This window comes from Manihot esculenta, chromosome 12 (genome assembly GCF_001659605.2).
Source record: "Manihot esculenta cultivar AM560-2 chromosome 12, M.esculenta_v8, whole genome shotgun sequence".
Taxonomy (NCBI): domain Eukaryota; kingdom Viridiplantae; phylum Streptophyta; class Magnoliopsida; order Malpighiales; family Euphorbiaceae; genus Manihot; species Manihot esculenta.
In genome coordinates this window covers 8,061,424-8,078,520 of record NC_035172.2, presented here as the reverse complement: position 1 = coordinate 8,078,520, position 17,097 = coordinate 8,061,424, and the positions used below count along the sequence as shown (strand labels likewise).

At 32.5% G+C, this 17,097-nt stretch overlaps 2 protein-coding genes across 3 annotated transcripts; one reads left to right on the top strand and one right to left on the bottom strand.

The window, feature by feature from the left end:
* The first annotated feature begins 754 nt into the window (after window positions 1-754).
* Window positions 755-2,604, top strand: LOC110627384 (5'-adenylylsulfate reductase 1, chloroplastic). The gene is made up of 2 exons (XM_021773672.2): window positions 755-912; window positions 2,024-2,604. The coding sequence occupies exons 1-2, from the start codon at window positions 848-850 to the stop codon at window positions 2,265-2,267; spliced, it is 309 nt and encodes a 102-aa protein (XP_021629364.1). The 5' UTR covers window positions 755-847; the 3' UTR covers window positions 2,268-2,604.
* Window positions 2,605-7,859: 5,255 nt separating this feature from the next.
* Window positions 7,860-10,979, bottom strand: LOC110627439 (L-ascorbate oxidase homolog). Of its 2 annotated transcripts, XM_021773744.2 has the most exons (9): window positions 10,714-10,954; window positions 10,424-10,624; window positions 10,222-10,331; window positions 9,707-9,977; window positions 9,521-9,623; window positions 9,088-9,433; window positions 8,632-8,997; window positions 8,453-8,531; window positions 7,860-8,358 (listed from the first exon to the last, which is right to left on the bottom strand). In XM_021773744.2, exons 2-9 carry the CDS (start codon window positions 10,559-10,561, stop codon window positions 8,155-8,157), a joined length of 1,617 nt encoding a protein of 538 aa, XP_021629436.1. In that variant the 5' UTR covers window positions 10,562-10,624; window positions 10,714-10,954; the 3' UTR covers window positions 7,860-8,154. The 2 variants fall into 2 exon arrangements, with proteins under 2 accessions (XP_021629436.1, XP_021629437.1); XM_021773745.2 differs by having other exon boundaries at window positions 10,424-10,979.
* Window positions 10,980-17,097: the final 6,118 nt, after the last annotated feature.

Genomic DNA, 17,097 nt, shown 5'->3' with positions numbered 1-17,097 from the left:
TATTCATAAATCGAATTGGATAAATTTGATATTTTTTTTATAATGAGAATTCTTTTAATTAAATTTATATTCATCTTTTTTCTTTACTGTAACGAATACTATGAGTAGGAGTAAAAATTGTTATGATAATATTAATTTTTCTATTTTAGTATGTATCAATATGAATAATGTGTATTAATACATAAAATGATTTAATAATAATAAAAATTATAAATATTAATAAAAAATTAATAATAATATTTATTATTATTAATAATTATTTTTTTAATGACAATAATAATTATGACCATAGTTTTGTACCAATAAAATGGAGCAATTATCGATTCTTGCTTTTCCCGACTTCTCTTTCTCGCCACTCATTTTTAATTTTATTTTTTAAATTGGACTGTTTGATTAAAAGATGGTATTTTTTAATAAATAAGTTTTAATTTATTACTTTTAGTATATAAAGTTTTGAAACACCGCCCATTTTCTCTCACTATGGTGAATAATAGCTCAAGCTTTGTAAAGCATAAAGGAGAGGAATATAAAATGCTATCATTATCATCAACGACATTTTCACCTTTGTGAGTTTAGAAAAGGAAGATTCTCAAATCTCATGTGCCTTCTCTACATTGGCGACAACAACGTGTCCATACGCTAAGCTATATTCGTATATTTTGTTTTTGTGCCTTAAAGCGTAACTCTACGGCCTATATTAGGAATGACCAGGTTCAATGAACCTGCACCCCTCTCTCCCTTTTTAACCCCTCACTTCATGAACGAGCCTACTGCATCCATCTATTGTAATGGAAACTCAAGAACAAGATCCATCTGATGAAGAAGACAGCTTGCTTATTCTCTGATCATGGCTGCTTGCTTCTCCATCCTCCCATCTGATCATAGGTTCTTCTTTCTTGTTATTCTTCAATGGTACGTACGATCATTGGATTTGTTTATTCATTTTCAGTTTTCTCATGGTTCATCAGACAAGTCCATCAGATTTTTTTTTTATTGAAGTTTCCGTACAGATAGCTATCATTGTCAACATCTACAAAGTAGTGTTTCTTCATGCTTTTTATTAGTTGTGCAATATTGGTTTTGGTTTTCATTTTCTGTAATCTAATGCTTGAAGCTCTTCATATTGATGGTTCTGCATCACCACCGTTGGATCCACTTCTCACCATGATTAGGATTAGTAGGCGATTCTCTTTGAAACCCATTAATGCAGGAGGGCTAATACACCATGGTGTGGTAGAGGCTTCTCGAGCTGGTTAATATTATCATTTCTTCACTGAGTTCGTCAAGAAAAGGAGGGGTTTTGGGTCTTAGAGTCTAGTGGAGTGTGATTCTTTGCAGAGACAGTTGACAAGGATGATTGAAGGAGCTATTGGAAATTTGAGAAGTGTTATTGCCATTGCTTTTAGGTAGTTGGTTTTTGGTTCCATCCTCTTTGACAGTGATTCTTTCTTTGTGGGTCCAAAACTGTTGGATGAGATTTTTTGGATCTGATATTTTATTTTCATCAATCTTGGTTGATAAGGACCAAGCCCTTGCATTTTACTTGCTTACAGGTTGATTTCAGATTTACAAATTTCTTGGAATATATATAACCAATAAGAGAGAGAGAGAGATGATGTACTGAAGAGAATGAAATTTGAATTGCTTATGTAAAGAAGAATGGTAGTGTCTAACTATTTTGGCTGTATTAGATGATATTATATTGTAAACTAATGACATCTAACGCACATTCTTTTCAGCAGGAGTCAAAATGCTTATGAATAGATGTACACTTAGCCTGAAATTTTCTTTTCTTTATAGATGAAAGGCATACAGCTGTTAGTTGGTAGCAAATATTAAAATAATTCAATCTATCAGATACAGTACTGTTGCTTGTGGGTGACTAGCTTCCATCACTCTCTAACTGCTATTATTGTCCTTCTGGAATTTAATAATTTTTTAATAGTAATCATAATTTAGCCATTCAAAACAATTATTCATTCTTTTTTCTGGGATTATTTATCATTATCCATGAACGTTTCAGGGTGTTTAGCCTGGACACAAGGAGCTTGAACTCAGAAACATACAAGTTCTTTGATTCTGTGGAGAAACACTATAACAAAAGGCTATTCTCTGTCTATGCTGGGATGACAAGCCAGAGAAGAGATGAGCCTCCGGAAACTCGAGCCAAGAGTAGTTCGATTAGTGAAATAGATCTTTTGTTGGAAGGAATTGATGGTGGGTTGAAGAATGCATTGGCAAATATGGATACCCTTTGCCACATGTAGAAATGTAGAGTCAAGGAGCACCGAGCAAAGAAGAGGTTACTGTTGTTGTGGCCGTGTGCTTCTCAAAGATTCGAAGTTATTGCATTTGTGGTGACAGATAATCAAGAGTTCCCCTTTGAAACTTCATTTGTGTGATCATTGGATTGGAGGCAGTACAATAAGCAACAAAGCTTTCGGTCTATCAGTCTCCCGCACATCTATTATTATTATTATTAAGTTATTGCTGCAAGTAAATGAGGTGAGTTTAGAGGCAGAGAGAGAGAGAGTTCAGTTCATTCAATGTTTCTGTGTATTTTTCATTTTGCAATCCTATATTCCAAAACTCTTATTTCTGTAACTGTTCGCTTGTGGTACTATAGCTGTGATGAGCATTGTTAATTGAGCTAGATTAGTGGACTGGTTTAGTCCAGTTTAAGCTTAAACCTTATTATTTTAAAAATAAGATTTAACCCGCGTGAACTCCTTCAGGACAAGCAACGGTTTAAACTAAAAATTACAAAATGCAATAGTTTAGTTTTTGTGTTTTAACCGTTAAATTGGTGGGTTTTTTTTTAATATTTCGATTTTTTAAATTTTTTATTAATTGTTTTTAAAATAATTAACATAACCTTAAATATATATTTTAACGTTCACTGGGTCTTTGAAAAATAAATAACGTAATACTTTTACTTTAATTTTTTCAAACTAAAAAATGTTTTTTTTTTTTTTCTAAAGGGTCAGTACATGTATAAAATTTAATCTTTAAAAAGCTCAAAATCAATAATTAGCCCAAACCTAAAAGAAAGAATATCAGGCCCGACCTAAGGAAACATCTAGCTTAGAATCAATCTGGCATCGCATTATATGTAGGGTGAGAGTATACAGTTCAAATCGAAAAAATTGATCGAATTGATTTGAAAATTTGGTTTGATTTTTTATATATTTTGGTTCAGTTTGATTTTTAATTTTAAAAATTTTAGTTATTTCGATTTGGTTCGGTTTTGATCAGAAAAAAATTGAAAAAATCGAACCGAATTGATTAGTGATAATAATATGTTTTTTTAATAATAGAAATTAAATTATATTAAGTTTAAAATATTTTAATTAAATTTTAAAATATTAAAAATAAAGTGTGAAAAATAAAAAAATTATTAAAAATTAAAATTGATCAAACCAAATCGAATTGAATCGAATCAGATCGGTTTGGTTTGATTCAGTTTTTGACTAAAATCGATTCGATTTGATTTTTATAAACACTAAAATTTCGATTTTCAGTTTATTCGATAAACCGAACCGACCGAATGCACACCCATGGAGAAAATGTGCGCTGCACACTAGCCCTATCAAACAGTAAAAGCAAAAGCAACAGCAACCAGGGAACAAAACTAAATAGAGCAACCTGAACCATCCCTCAGTTAAATGTGTGGAGGAAAGACCCATGGTCAGGTTAGGAGAAAAAATCTCTTCTACTATAGAAAATAAAAAAAAGCAGCCCTTCCAGGGTCTTAATACAGATAAAATAAGGAAAAAACTAAAGAGGATTTTCTCTCTTTTATCTAGTGGGAGGAGTCTCTTTAACCTTAGATTTATTCACACACGTTAATAGTTTAAGATGTACATTGCATGCATATCTACTATATTTTTAATTTTTTTCAAAAAACATATATTTATGAATTTTACTTTAATAAAATATAATAATCTTCACATTTTTTGAAAGAATGGTTAAAAAGCGTCTACTTCCACCCTTAAATTTTAGTTCAATTTACATGATAATGTTATAGATTTTGAGGTCGATAGGGAGAAGGTTTCGGTTTTTTTATCATTCCTTTTCAAATTAGAGTATATTAGTAAAGTTTTTACTTTCAGTTTGATAATTGATTTTAGTTTTTGGATATACACTAATTTATTTAAGGGGGGTTTTCATTCATTGACGCCGACAATTCAAAAATTTGATTGGTAAAGACAATTTAAAAATTATGTCACTACATTTAATGATCAGCGCTATCATAAAATATAAATTTTATTACGTTGCTTTTTTTAAATAGTGGTTTTGTTTTTGGGTTTTAAAATAAATATATTTTCAATTGTTTGGTGGTAATATGCAGAGGTTTGTGATTTGTTTTTTCCAATTGTTTAGCGGTAATTTGTAGAGGTTTGTGACTTGTTTTCCTAGTAGTGCCGCTTTGGATTTGGTTTGTTGTTTTGATTGTTTGTTGTGTGTAGGGATGTAAACGGCTACTCGCGAAAATTAAACTACCCGAATTTGAATTTGATTTATATTAGTAATATTCGAATCCGATTAAAAATTAATTTAAACTATTTGAATCCGTTCCAAACCCGATTATTATTATCCGAATAAAATCCGAACTCGTTTAATTTTATATATTTTAATTAATAATTTATATAAAAAATATTTTTTATTAATAATTTTTATTTAAAAAATCTAATATTTTTAAAAAATATTTAAATTTAAATTTTTAAATAAAAATTTATAAAAAAAATTTATAAATATTATTGTAAAATATATTTTTTATATTAAATTAATTATTTATATAAACGAGTTTGAATAGTGGTTACCCTATACATAAAATTTGAATTCGATATGAACTCGCAATGGGTATTATTTTTAAAATCTGAATCCATTCTAAATCTGATTATAGCTACCCAAATCCGTTCTATTAGGATTCAGTCGGATCGGATATTCGAAAATATCCGATCCGATGCCATCCGTAGTTGTGTGGGTGGATATTGCATGTGTCTGTCTGCTTGGGACTTGTTTGTGGTTGTTGTTTCTAAGCATGCGATGGAGGGGGTTTTCTTCTCCTTTTCTAATTGTATTTGCAGTGATGATAGTGAAATTGGCCATGGAGGATTCGGTCGGTATTGCTTTGGAGTGAAAATTGATTGAGGCTTGGATGAATTAGACTTTTCAGTTTTTTGAGTTTAGATTTTTTACTTGATGGGCTTTTAATATAATAGTGATTGCATAGTAAAAAAGTAGCTTAAGACTTAAGTTGATGCTTAAATTAATTTTAGACTTGATATGGCTTGCTTCCTTGTGTAGCTAAGTGACATCAACATATATCTTCTTTTGGAAAGTTATCACTTCTACATATCTTTCTTGGGAAGTATCATTCTTATTTGGATTCAAATTTTAAAGTCACCCGATCCTTCAAATTTTGGAAGTAATGATTAAGTACATTTTGAAAGTAACGATTAAGATGTACTTTGATTTTAAAAAATATATTAAAATATTTTTAATATTTTAAAAAATTTATTAATTAATATTTTTATTAATTTAATAATTAAATATTTTAATATTTAATCTCGATTTGAAAATGAAAATTTTAATTCATTCTTCTGTATCGAAAGAGTTTTAAAAAATTTTATAATATTTAATAGTTAAAATTAATAAATGAGCTAATTAATATATTTTTATAATATTAAAAATAGTTTAATATATTTTTTAAAATTAAATGATTAATTAATAAATTTTTTATAAATAATAATTTTTTTAATTTTTTTACATGATATAAAAATTATGTAAATAAATTTAACATAAATAGTATTTAACGATCTTTATTTCTCTCTATTCCTCGGAGAGAAATATTTTTGGCTTAATGAAGGGAATCCCCTGCTCCTCCTTTCTCCTCTTTTCTCTTTTTTAATTTTTATCCAAACAAGAAAAAAAAAGTAGAAATTTAATTTCTTTTCTTCTCTTCTCTTCATTTCCCTCATCCAAAGAAAGAGCTAAAAAGAAATAATTTCTTTTATTACATTTAAATAAAAAAAATACTATATAATTCTTATAGTATATATCTTAAAAATGAAGCAATTTTATTTTAAAAAATCAAGATAAATCTATACAAGAAATAATATATATCAGATCTGTTAATTATGTAAATTTTTATAATTACGTAATTTATTCCTACGTTCAATAAAAAAATAAAATTTTAGAACTCACATAGCGTTCCATCTGTTCAGAGACAAAAGCGTATGGTCTTTTTATTAATTTCGGATTTTAACTTACCTAACTAATGAAATGCATAGAGTATTCCATTACCTGATAAAATGATATTATAAAACTATATGAAAATATAAGCCATTTTTTTATAATCACTCCAAATTCAAATGATGAGTCATTGGCCAACTCAATAATTGTACAATCTATTCAAATTATCATGAATCACCAAAGATTAAAGTCGAACCAACATGCTTAGACTCTTTTACTATTTGAAATTTACCAATTAAATATTTTATTAAAACTATAACCTATTAAACAAATGAACTTATAAAAATTAGAATAATTTAAATAAACTAGCCATATATTGCCAAACAAGTAAAAAAATATATATTGTATACTTAAATTTATAAAAAAAATTTACTATTTAGTCCAATATCAAGCAAACTCATTAATTGATCTCTCAGTTTTAAAAAATATATTAAAATATCTCTGATATTTTAAAAAATATATTAATTAATTATTTTATTAATTTTAATTGTTAATTATTATAAAAAAGTCTAAAATACCCTCAATATAGGGAGATTAATTAATAAATTTTTACAAAATTGAAAGATTAACTAATGAGTTTTTTCAGAATATAAGAATTAAATAGTAAAATACTTAATGACTAAAATTAATTAATGAACTTTTTAAAAGGTCATAAATGCTTTAACATATTTTTTAAAACTAAGGGAAATTTTTACATAATATAAGACTAAATAGTAAATTTTTAATTTATTAATTATGCTCTAAAGTTTTAGAATAAATATAATAATAGTAACTTTCTTGTTTTATAAAAGAGAAAATATAAAAAGATATTACATGATTTCACTTATTTTCATTTAAGAATCTGTAATTTAATTTATTTAAACTAATATATCATACTATCACATCATTAATAAGCAGCAAAAATATCTAGATATGATCAGAAAATCTTGACATCACAAGTAAAATATTCGTGATTTTACACAATTTTATTTTTAGAATCTATATTTATGTCGAAATAATATATGATGTGCACCCATAATATCTAAAAATTACTACAATTTATTAATGGTTTAATATTGTAAAATATTATTTTAATTCAAACTAAACTATCGATTTTATAGTGAAAAATAAATAAAAATATAATATTTTTTTATATTTTCCCTTTTATAAAAATTTAATACATAACGAACAGTAAGTAATTAGTTATATCATTTTTAATTTTTTTATATAAAAATATGATTGATTTATTTTTAATTGTTATTTTTTTACAAGTTCAAGTATTAAATGAAACTTTGTTTGGTTAAGATTAAATTAATTCAGAAACTTTAAGTTACTAGGAAGTTAATATATTCAGATTATTTGATCAGCATTCTTTCGCAAGTTCTAAGGAATTTAAGGAAGCTATTTTCTTGAAATGAAGAAGTAACTTTACTTCTAGGCAGGTAAGTTGCTTCTTGAAAAGTAAGCTTCCCAGATAGAATATTTGAACCAAACAAACCCAAGTCCTGCATTTTAGTTCAAGGGAAGCAATGGATTAATTCCAAATAGTACAAGCATTCAGTTGCTAGCAATTTCCACTGCCAAAGCAAATCTCTGGTTTTCAATTCGACAGCAAACAATAATGAATAGAAAATAAGGCTGATTTTTCAATTACATAGAATGAATACCAATTTCCAATAACAATAACGTCGCCTAAACATTCAAATTTGAGCAATGAGAATGAAGAAACAAATCTGGGAATAATGCATGAGACGAAGTCCAGAAACAGATAATTCATGAAAAAGATTATCAAGTAAAACTGGCTCAAGTTGAGCCTCTTCAAGTTTTCACTAAATCTCTGCACTACTAAATTTAATCCAAGACTAAGTCAACCTTTCTTGACTGTCTATCAATCCTGCTGAGTGCTGATCATTAATTCTAAGTCATCCGACCTACTGCCCGACCACAAAGAAGAGCATTTCCTGGGATTGGATACTCATCTCTCCATGAATTTGCCGGAGAAAAGACACGAAGATAGAACTGCTGTCCTAAGTACTGGCGAGCCCAGTTCTCAGACCTCACGTTCCACATCCCCACGTTGTCCAAAGGCATGTAAACTGCTGTCCATGACTTAGGATACACCTATGTTTAGACCAAACAAACATGGTGATTATAAATGTACGAGAGTGAGATTCACTCATTAATGAAATAGAATTCAATAATTTTTGTGCTCTACCTGAACAGTGCAACGAGAAATTGTGTCTCTCAAATTATAAGTTAATCTGCTAGCTGGTGTCCACTCCCCACCATCCATTCTGCCAACCAGAATTATCCAAAAAGCTTAGAGATCAGAAATAAGAACTGCTAGTACTGGAAAAATCATAAGGAATAGCAAGTGAAGGCAAATATACGTACCCAACAACAAAGAAGTTGTGGCCATCAATGTGCCATGACTGCACAGTGTCTTCTGGATTCTCAAAAACAACCTCAGCGTAACCTCTGAAATCAGCAGCCATGACAGAAGTCTGGAGGTAAGCACCACCGCCAGTGGGATTGTCAGGAATGCTTCCGGGGGAAAAAACTCCTTGGATGTTGAAGTGGTCGGCTAGTTTAAGTGGAGTATCAGCAGGAATGAAGGACACACTATTTACAGCATACCTCTGCTTGCCGTTAATGATTGGAGCAGTGTTTTGTAATCTAATTGTACGTGTTGTGTTGATCAATCCATAATGGTAAGAACCTTGGGGGTTTGGTCTAGGGCCACTCGCACTCAGATTCCGCCTGATAAATTACGATAACAGCACATTGCATCTTCTACATGAAATGTAATTCACATACAAGACTGATTACAGGAATCTAGAGATCAAATACCTGAGAGATCGAGCTTGCTCGAGAGACCAGTCAATCTGAGTAGTTGGGCCACCAGGGGGAGGACCTGAAACACTTCCTGCTGAATTGCTGTAACGAAGAATGGAGGTTGTGGTGAGCACTTGGGTGGTAAATCGTGTTGAGATGACAATATTGTAATCTTGTGCTGGCTGATCAGCTGTAACCAACACAGAATAAGATTGTCCCAAATGAATGTCAAGCGAGTCATAAGTATTCTGGAGAGTGTGAGTTCCTTCAACCTCTACCAGCAACAGCTTGTGCCCTTGGATTCTAAAATTTAAGGAAGTTGTAAGACCCACATTTGATATTCGGAACCTGTAAGTCTTGCCTGTCCAAACACAGAAATGGCAGAAATATAAGCATTATCAAATTCATAAAGAACTTAAAATCTTGACTAATGAACTCAATCTGTCACCTTGATCCACTGCAAATGTGTATCCATTTGATCCACGACCGTTGATCAGTACACCATCAGGGAAGGGAAGATCACTTCCACCATCTAGAATTGCTCTTAAATCCTGTAAAAATTCCAACATACACTCATCAAATGAACAGAGTGATCACTCATCTAAATAGAATTCTGTTTCTGGGTGAGACTTACAGTGTGATTCCTCTTGAACCAATCTCCTGCTAGGATGGTGAAATCACCAGCAGGAGGAGGAAATGGTACAGGAATGACGGATCGGCTCGCAATTTTGAAGCCACCAAAGCCTCCAGCTGCCTTGTGCATGCCAAGGGAAGGGAAGTAGAAGTAGCTACCAATCTGATCCTTCACTTGGAGCACATAGGTGAAGTTCTGCCCAGGTAGAATGGGACAGTTGGTGCCATAAACTCCATCTTGCCATGAATTCCTCCTCTGCTGCACGCCATTCCTGAACAAGAAATATTATCAAGAAACACTTAAAATCTCCTTAAATCTAGTTCACCTGGAAATGAAAAGTTTTTGCAACTCATAGAATAAATATATATTGTCGAACCTTGTTCAATGAATCAACTACTGAAATCTACAAAAATTGAACTAAAGAGCAAGACTCGAGCAGTAAGCTTGCAGTAAAAAATAGAAAGAAGAAAGGGTGCAAGCTATTGAAGACTGAAAAAACAGAACATTTTACCAACCAAGAAATAAGAAAAGGTTCATCCAAGCTGTTGAAAACATTGATAATCAAATTATCATTGGTGACTGACTCAATCTGTGGCCCTGGAAACTGCCCATTTATTAAAATCCCCTGCAATTATATTAAAAAAAGGCATAATATTGCATTAACGACAGAGAAAATTGAGCAAACAAAGCAAAAGAAAAAACACAAGAAGAGCTAACCTGTTGCTTCTCTCCAAGTGGATAGATATCACCGTAGGTGACATTCCATGAATAAAATCTATAAGGATCTTCTCCACTGATGCAAGTAACTAGCAAGACCACCCCCATGAAAGACCATATATTTCTATGGTCACCCATCTCTGTGTAATCAGAAACAGACACAAAACTCTCTCTGATAGCCAATCCAATAATGAGGAAGGCCTGAGAAGATGAAAAAAGAAATGGGAGTTTTAGTGTAAGAAGAAATCTTGCCAAAGATGAAAGAAACAGAACTAAAACTTCTTCCTCACTTTATCTCTGTAAAGTCTCACAATCTCGCTTTCTTTTATTCTCTTCTTTTTTGCTTTATCTTTATGGAAAAACAGACGTCGGTGAAGAAGAAGAAGAAAGAATGCTCGCTCGTTGATTCTTGCTCTTGGATCTTTAATATTTAGTTAGTTGATGAGACTAAGCAAAGCAGAGATGGGCGCAGAATGAGCTGTATCCACGGCTTGTAGTATCTAAGCCACCATGTCCTTTGCTCCACAGTCCCTGCCTCGCGTCGTTCGAGAAAAATCAAATCAAGTGAAAATTACGTCAACTAAATATATATAATATGATTTATTATTTTTAAAAATATTATATAATAATTTTATAATCTAAAAATATCATTTTAATGAAATTAAAAAATTTAATTTAATCTTTTTAAAATAAAAAATAGTCAACTGTACGAAATATTGATGGAATTGTCTAGTTATTTTATATTCCATTAATATGTATATATATTCTTAACATATTAATTATTATATGAAAATGAAATAAATTAATTATTATATATTAAAAGAAATTTTTTTTATCAATAATTAATTACCTTTTGTAATCAAGTTACTTTAGTCGTTGCATGACGATCAGGGTCGAGCAACTAAATTATTTAAATAGTTTAACTATTATAATAAAATATTTATTTATTTTTATTGAGAAGTTATTCAGAATTTTTTAATTATCTTTACAGTAATGTTTTTTAAATATTGATTCCATTAGAAATATTTTAAAACTAAATGTCATTTTGATATAACTAAATTTAGTTTAATATTTTAAGTTTTATGATAAATAAATTTTTATATTATTTTATTTTATTTTTTAGTAAATAAGACTAGTTAGAAGTTTTAATTACGTATTTTTATTTTACATATTAATTATATTAAACAATTGTAAGTTGCGTGAATTATTTAGAAAGTAAATATTTAAATTTATTTTGGATGATAGAGAATTGTTAACCCATATTTCATATTTTTCTTTAAATTATATAAATAGAAAATTAAAAAAAATAATAATATTGGAATTGCACTACCAAGTCTATTTTTTCAGCTTGCAGAGGAGGCGAGTCCCGATGCTGAGAATACAGAGAACAAGGACCTGTCCCTGATAGGCAGGACATCATCAGAAACACAGCTCGGTTTTTAAATATATCATAAATGTAATATTGCTTTTTAATAATTGAGGGCAAACCCATGCCGACAACCGAGGGTTTATTATTAAAATAATATAAATTAAAAAACTTAATTTAATGTGATTTTGAAATAATTTATAAAATTAAAGTTAAGAAAAGTCTATTCAGAAAAGATTTTTTTGTTATGTAAATGATGTTAAAGATGTCATTGAAATTGGTATTTTTAGATTTATTTTGACTTGATGTAATATATTATTTTTAAAATAGTTAATGGGAATGGTATTTTTAAAAATAATGAAATGCTTATGAAAATAATATTTAAGGGTAATTACTATTTAATTTATATGATTTAATAAAATTAATAAGTTAATTCTTCTATTAATAAAAATTTATTAGATATCTTGATGTTGCTAGAAATAAAATTGCGTTGTGATTGGTTTAGCTGCAAGAAATAAAAAGTGAGGTGGTTGATGCACACAACAATTATTTCGACGTTCAAGTTAATAAATTAAAAAACATGGCAAGTATATGAAATTACTTAGAATTCAAGAGTAATTATAAGTCATTAAATTAAAAAATATAGCAAGTATATAGAATTGTTTAGAATTCAAGAGTAATTGTGTAAGAGAATGGTGTCTTTTTTGTCTTTGTGATCACTAACTTTTATATTGTAAGAAGATAGAGTTAATTACGGTATCTCCTAAAAATCCGGTTAGTGCCAACTAATTATTAAGAGATCCCGCAATTATAGGTGTAACGGGAATCTGCTGGATGATATCTGCTAACGGTAACTTTATGTGAAGACTAAGCATTTCCTAAATAGGGCAAGCCTTAATAAAGAACTGGGTGCCATGGTGTCCGAATCTTCCTTTCCATGGATAGGACCGCGTATCGGCTTATCAAAACCTTACCACATGACCCTATCTTGTTGGTGACAGCTCATGGCTTACTTTGGCTGACTGTTTTGTTACATTAGAGATCCCCCACTGGTCTTCAATTTTTCAGATTCAAAGGTAACAGTTGTCTTCACGATTTAGGACATGTGGCTAAATCAGATTGGTCTTTCTCTACTTATGTCACTTTTGCCTGCTCCTGCCCATCAATGACGATTGCCCTGTTTCTCGAGCCGCATTTAAAGCCTGTTGTCAAAATCGCCACATAGAAACCCTTCTTTTTCTCGAAATATCACTTTTACTCACAATTTACATCTTTACTTTAGAAAATACTCTATCGTTCCTCTTTTTCGTTCACAGTTCCTTGCTTTCAAGGTAATGGATGTTTGCTCTCTCTTTCAAAATGAATAGGAATACTTCATCCTCTTCTCTTGCTTCTGGTAAAAGCTCTACCTCAAGCTCCTCCTCCAGGGGCCCCATTTGCACCCTAACTCCTATTGTTCTATTGAGGGCGACTCATGAAAGTGAAGGCAGCCTGATCAATGACATCCTATACTAACTGAGAAAGATATAGAACATCTTCACAACAAATACTACATCTCTCGAGAAACCTTTCGCATCTTCACTCCATCTCCGAGCGTTCGCGTAGATAAGATCCCTGTAGAAGATACCATCATGGTCTATAAAGGACAACTGAAGGTGGGTCTTCAATTTTCCATGGACTCATTTTTTATTAAGTCCTCCGTTTCTACAGGCTGTCGGTCGCCCAACTGCACCCCAACATTTGAAGGATTTTGGTGGCATTTCAGTTTGTCTATTTTAACAACAATATTAAGCCAAGCATAGAGCTCTTTTCTCAACTGTACCAGCTTTGTATACAAAAGAATGAAGAGTTCTGGTTCTGAAAGAAAAAGTTTTTTTATCCTCCGTCATAGAGTATCCGAGGGTTTTGGTCCTCTCTGTATCAGGTGGAACGTATATGTAGAGCTGAGAAAAGATAGGGTTTAGCCGTGAAGGGACGAGGGAGAGACTTTGGACTTTCTCCAAAGGATGGCTTCATCCCAGAAGGTAGACATTAACGTGGTGGTGAGGAACACCATCTTGTCTTGGCAGAGCCACTCTCAGGTGGAACAAGCTCGGGCTCGTCACCCACCCAATCTTCATAGCCTTCGGGAAAACACTTCCTGTGCTTCAGAGCAGGGTACTTTTTCTTTCCAACTTTCTTTATTTTTTTACCTACTTTACTTACATTTTGTTCTGTGCAGATATGGCTGAAAAGAAGAATAAGTTTGTCGAGGCGGCTCATGCTGCCTACAAGGGCAAAGCTTTTGCTGGAGCATCCAATCCACCTCCCAAATTTGTTCACTGGGCAGAGGAGATAATCATGCTTCCTCCTCCACCTACAACTGAGGAAACAAGCCCTTTTCAGCATGAGTTTTCTTTAAGGGATACTTCTATGGCAATCCCTATTCATGAGGCTGGTGGTGAAGCATCATGGCCCTGAGGCATCCAACATATAGCTCTGGCTCTAACTTAGAATACCTCCCTTCTTGAAGAGCCTCGCCTATCTATCCTCATTGTAAAGATCGCCCTAAGGCTTGGAGACCGTCATCGCCTGAATGGAGTTGAGATTGACTATCTCTACGACAACATTATCCACTCCGCAATGGAGAGTGCTCTCTTTGCATACATGGCCAAGGAGTAAAACAAGGCTCTGAGGTGAGAGTTCGGGGTGCAGGAGACGGATAAAGGTCTTCTACAAGAGAAGTGCTCGAGGCTAAAGGCTCGAGTTGATGAAATGGAGGGTACCATAAAAGAGACGCTGCAGTCTATGAACAAGCTCTAGGCAGACCTAGACAAGGAAAACGCTTCAAAGTCAGTCCTCGAGAATCAGGCAAAGATGGTCAAGGATCAAGTGGCCATGCCTCAGCGCCAAGTCTACGCTTCTACTAGGATCGTTGAATTAGAAGTAGAACTCCAAGAGACAGTAGTCCAGGGAGGGGAGATCGATGTTCGTCGAGGGCCAAGACTCGATCAAGAAGGAGCTAGTAAAGTGGTTTCCTTCTGAGGACTTTGCTTGGATAAATAACATCTTCCTAGAGGAGGAGGGCGAGGATGAGCCAAAGGAGGAGGGATAGGCTGAGGACAATCCCACAGATCAGATCTTTGCAAATGATGTAATAGATGTAGAGAATGAAACTGTATCAGAGGCTCAAGAGGAGGTGACTGATGATACCCCTCCTACATTGTAGCTTTTCTTTTCATTGAATGAGAACTTTTCATTTTTATTATTATTTTCACAAAGTTTGTTATGATCGGTACTCGACCATGACTCTCGTCCAACTATCGATAGCAAGGCTTAATTAATCTCTTTAAAAGATTATTAAGGGGTTATTATCTGACGATAACACCCAGTCACTTGTCTATCTAGTGGCCACAAAATAAATAACTTGAAAAACTTGTAAAAGTGGGACCAACACCAGGACATATGGCCTGACGAGTATCCACCTTATAGCCTAGGCATGAAATGTCTTAATTTAACAGGACTAACACCCAAATTATGGCCTAGCGAAAGTAGCCTTGTGGCCTGGCATGGATTGCCTAGATTTAATGGGACTAACACCCGAATTATGAGCTAGCGAAACTCGCCTTGGGACCTAGCATGGATTGCCATGACTAGAGGGACTAACACCAGTATTATAACCTGGCGAAACCCGCCTTGTGGTCTGGTATAGATTGCCTTGATTAGTGTGACTAATATCTAGATTATGGCCTGGCGAAACCCGCCTTGTGGTCTGGTATGGATTGGTTTGATTAGCTGGACTAACACTTGAATTATGGCCTAATGAAAATCGACTTGTGGCCTGGCATGAATTGTCTTGATTTGCGAGACTAACATCCGAATTATGGCCTAGCGGAACTCGCCTTGTGGCTTGGTGATGGGTGTCGAAGTCACCTAAAATAACCTATTCAAATCCAACAAAAATAAATTGCGTATAGGGTGAATAAGATCAAATCTATAAGGAATTGATACTAAGAATTTCCAATCAATAACTAGGAAAATAAATAACAAAAATAAAAAGGAGGGTTTAATGAAGAGAGAAACCAAAATAAATATCAAGACAATTAAAGAAAGCAATAATCAAGAGTAAATCAAATCAATGCAAATAAATTCTAGTTGCAGATTAAGATCTATTTCAGTTATGAGAATAGATCATTAAAACAAAAAATATCTATATTCATTCTATAAATTGGTTCTAGTTATGAAAGACGCTCCTCATAACCAATCTCTCCTTAGGTATAAATTAATTAGGAAATATTCACTAATTAACCATAGTCAACAAATAACCCAAAAAATGTCTATTGGATTTAATTTATCAACTACCTTAAGAATTAGAGAGACCCAATTCTAACCAATAAATCAAACCGCATGGTGAGTTCAAGCTAGATCATGCAATTCCTTAATTGTTACTTGTTGTTGAATACCTAAAGCAATTATAAATTTTAAGCATCCAAATTAACGATATATCACTTTGAAACTACGAACAATGGACCCTATTTATTCTATAAATTGGTTCTAGTTATGAAAGATACTCCTCATAACCAATCTCTCTGTAACGACCCGAAATCGGACCGCTACTGGCGCTAGGATCCAAATCGACTTAAGGTCGCCGGGACCCGTAGCAAGCCTAATATACGACCTGCCATACCTGATAATCCCATACATGATCATACATTTACATAAAAACTTGAACTTTTTCATACACCAAGCTTGACCTGTGCATGCACCATAACATTAAACATACAAACCCCATACTAGAGCCCTCATTAAATGCTCTAGTTGGGTCAATATTACATACATCAAGCTTGGTTCATTATTCCTCATCATAAAACATTTCATTTAAAAGATCATGTACAAAGGGATTAACATTACATTAGGACCAAGCACAATACTATACCTCATAACATTTTTACATAATACTTTACATTACATTATCTTTCATGTCTACAACTAACTATTACATACACTATGCCTTTACTCTTGCTGACTTCCTGATCTATCCCGAACCTACAAACCTGGGGGTTAAGGGAAAGGGGTGAGCTACTAGAGCTCAGTGAGCAGAATAGTAAAACATTATATTAAAATCCATGCTTTCATGAAATGCATCACATCACAAACAAATCACATCAAGGATGGACTTGTCACCAATAGCTCTCTACACATTCCAATGGTGCCAGGGGCGTAGAATGGGCCTCACTGGTCTTTCTCTTAACATAACATAACATAACATTCCAATATGCCAGGGGCGTAGAATGGGCCTCACTGGTCTTTCTCTTACTCTGGCTAGAAT

What these genes read in the sequence shown, in the direction of transcription:
- LOC110627384 (XM_021773672.2), top strand. Translation starts at nt 848, where the DNA reads ATGGCTGCTTGCTTCTCCATCCTCCCATCTGATCATAGGTTCTTCTTT. An exon ending in TTTCTTGTTATTCTTCAATG is followed by an intron (nt 913 to 2,023) that starts GTACGTACGATC and finishes TGAACGTTTCAG; the next exon opens with GGTGTTTAGCCTGGACACAA.
- LOC110627439 (XM_021773745.2), bottom strand. Translation starts at nt 10,561, where the DNA reads ATGGGTGACCATAGAAATATATGGTCTTTCATGGGGGTGGTCTTGCTA. An exon ending in CACATTTGCAGTGGATCAAG is followed by an intron (nt 9,434 to 9,520) that starts GTGACAGATTGA and finishes GTGTTTGGACAG; the next exon opens with GCAAGACTTACAGGTTCCGA. An exon ending in CACAACTTCTTTGTTGTTGG is followed by an intron (nt 8,532 to 8,631) that starts GTACGTATATTT and finishes TCTGGTTGGCAG; the next exon opens with AATGGATGGTGGGGAGTGGA.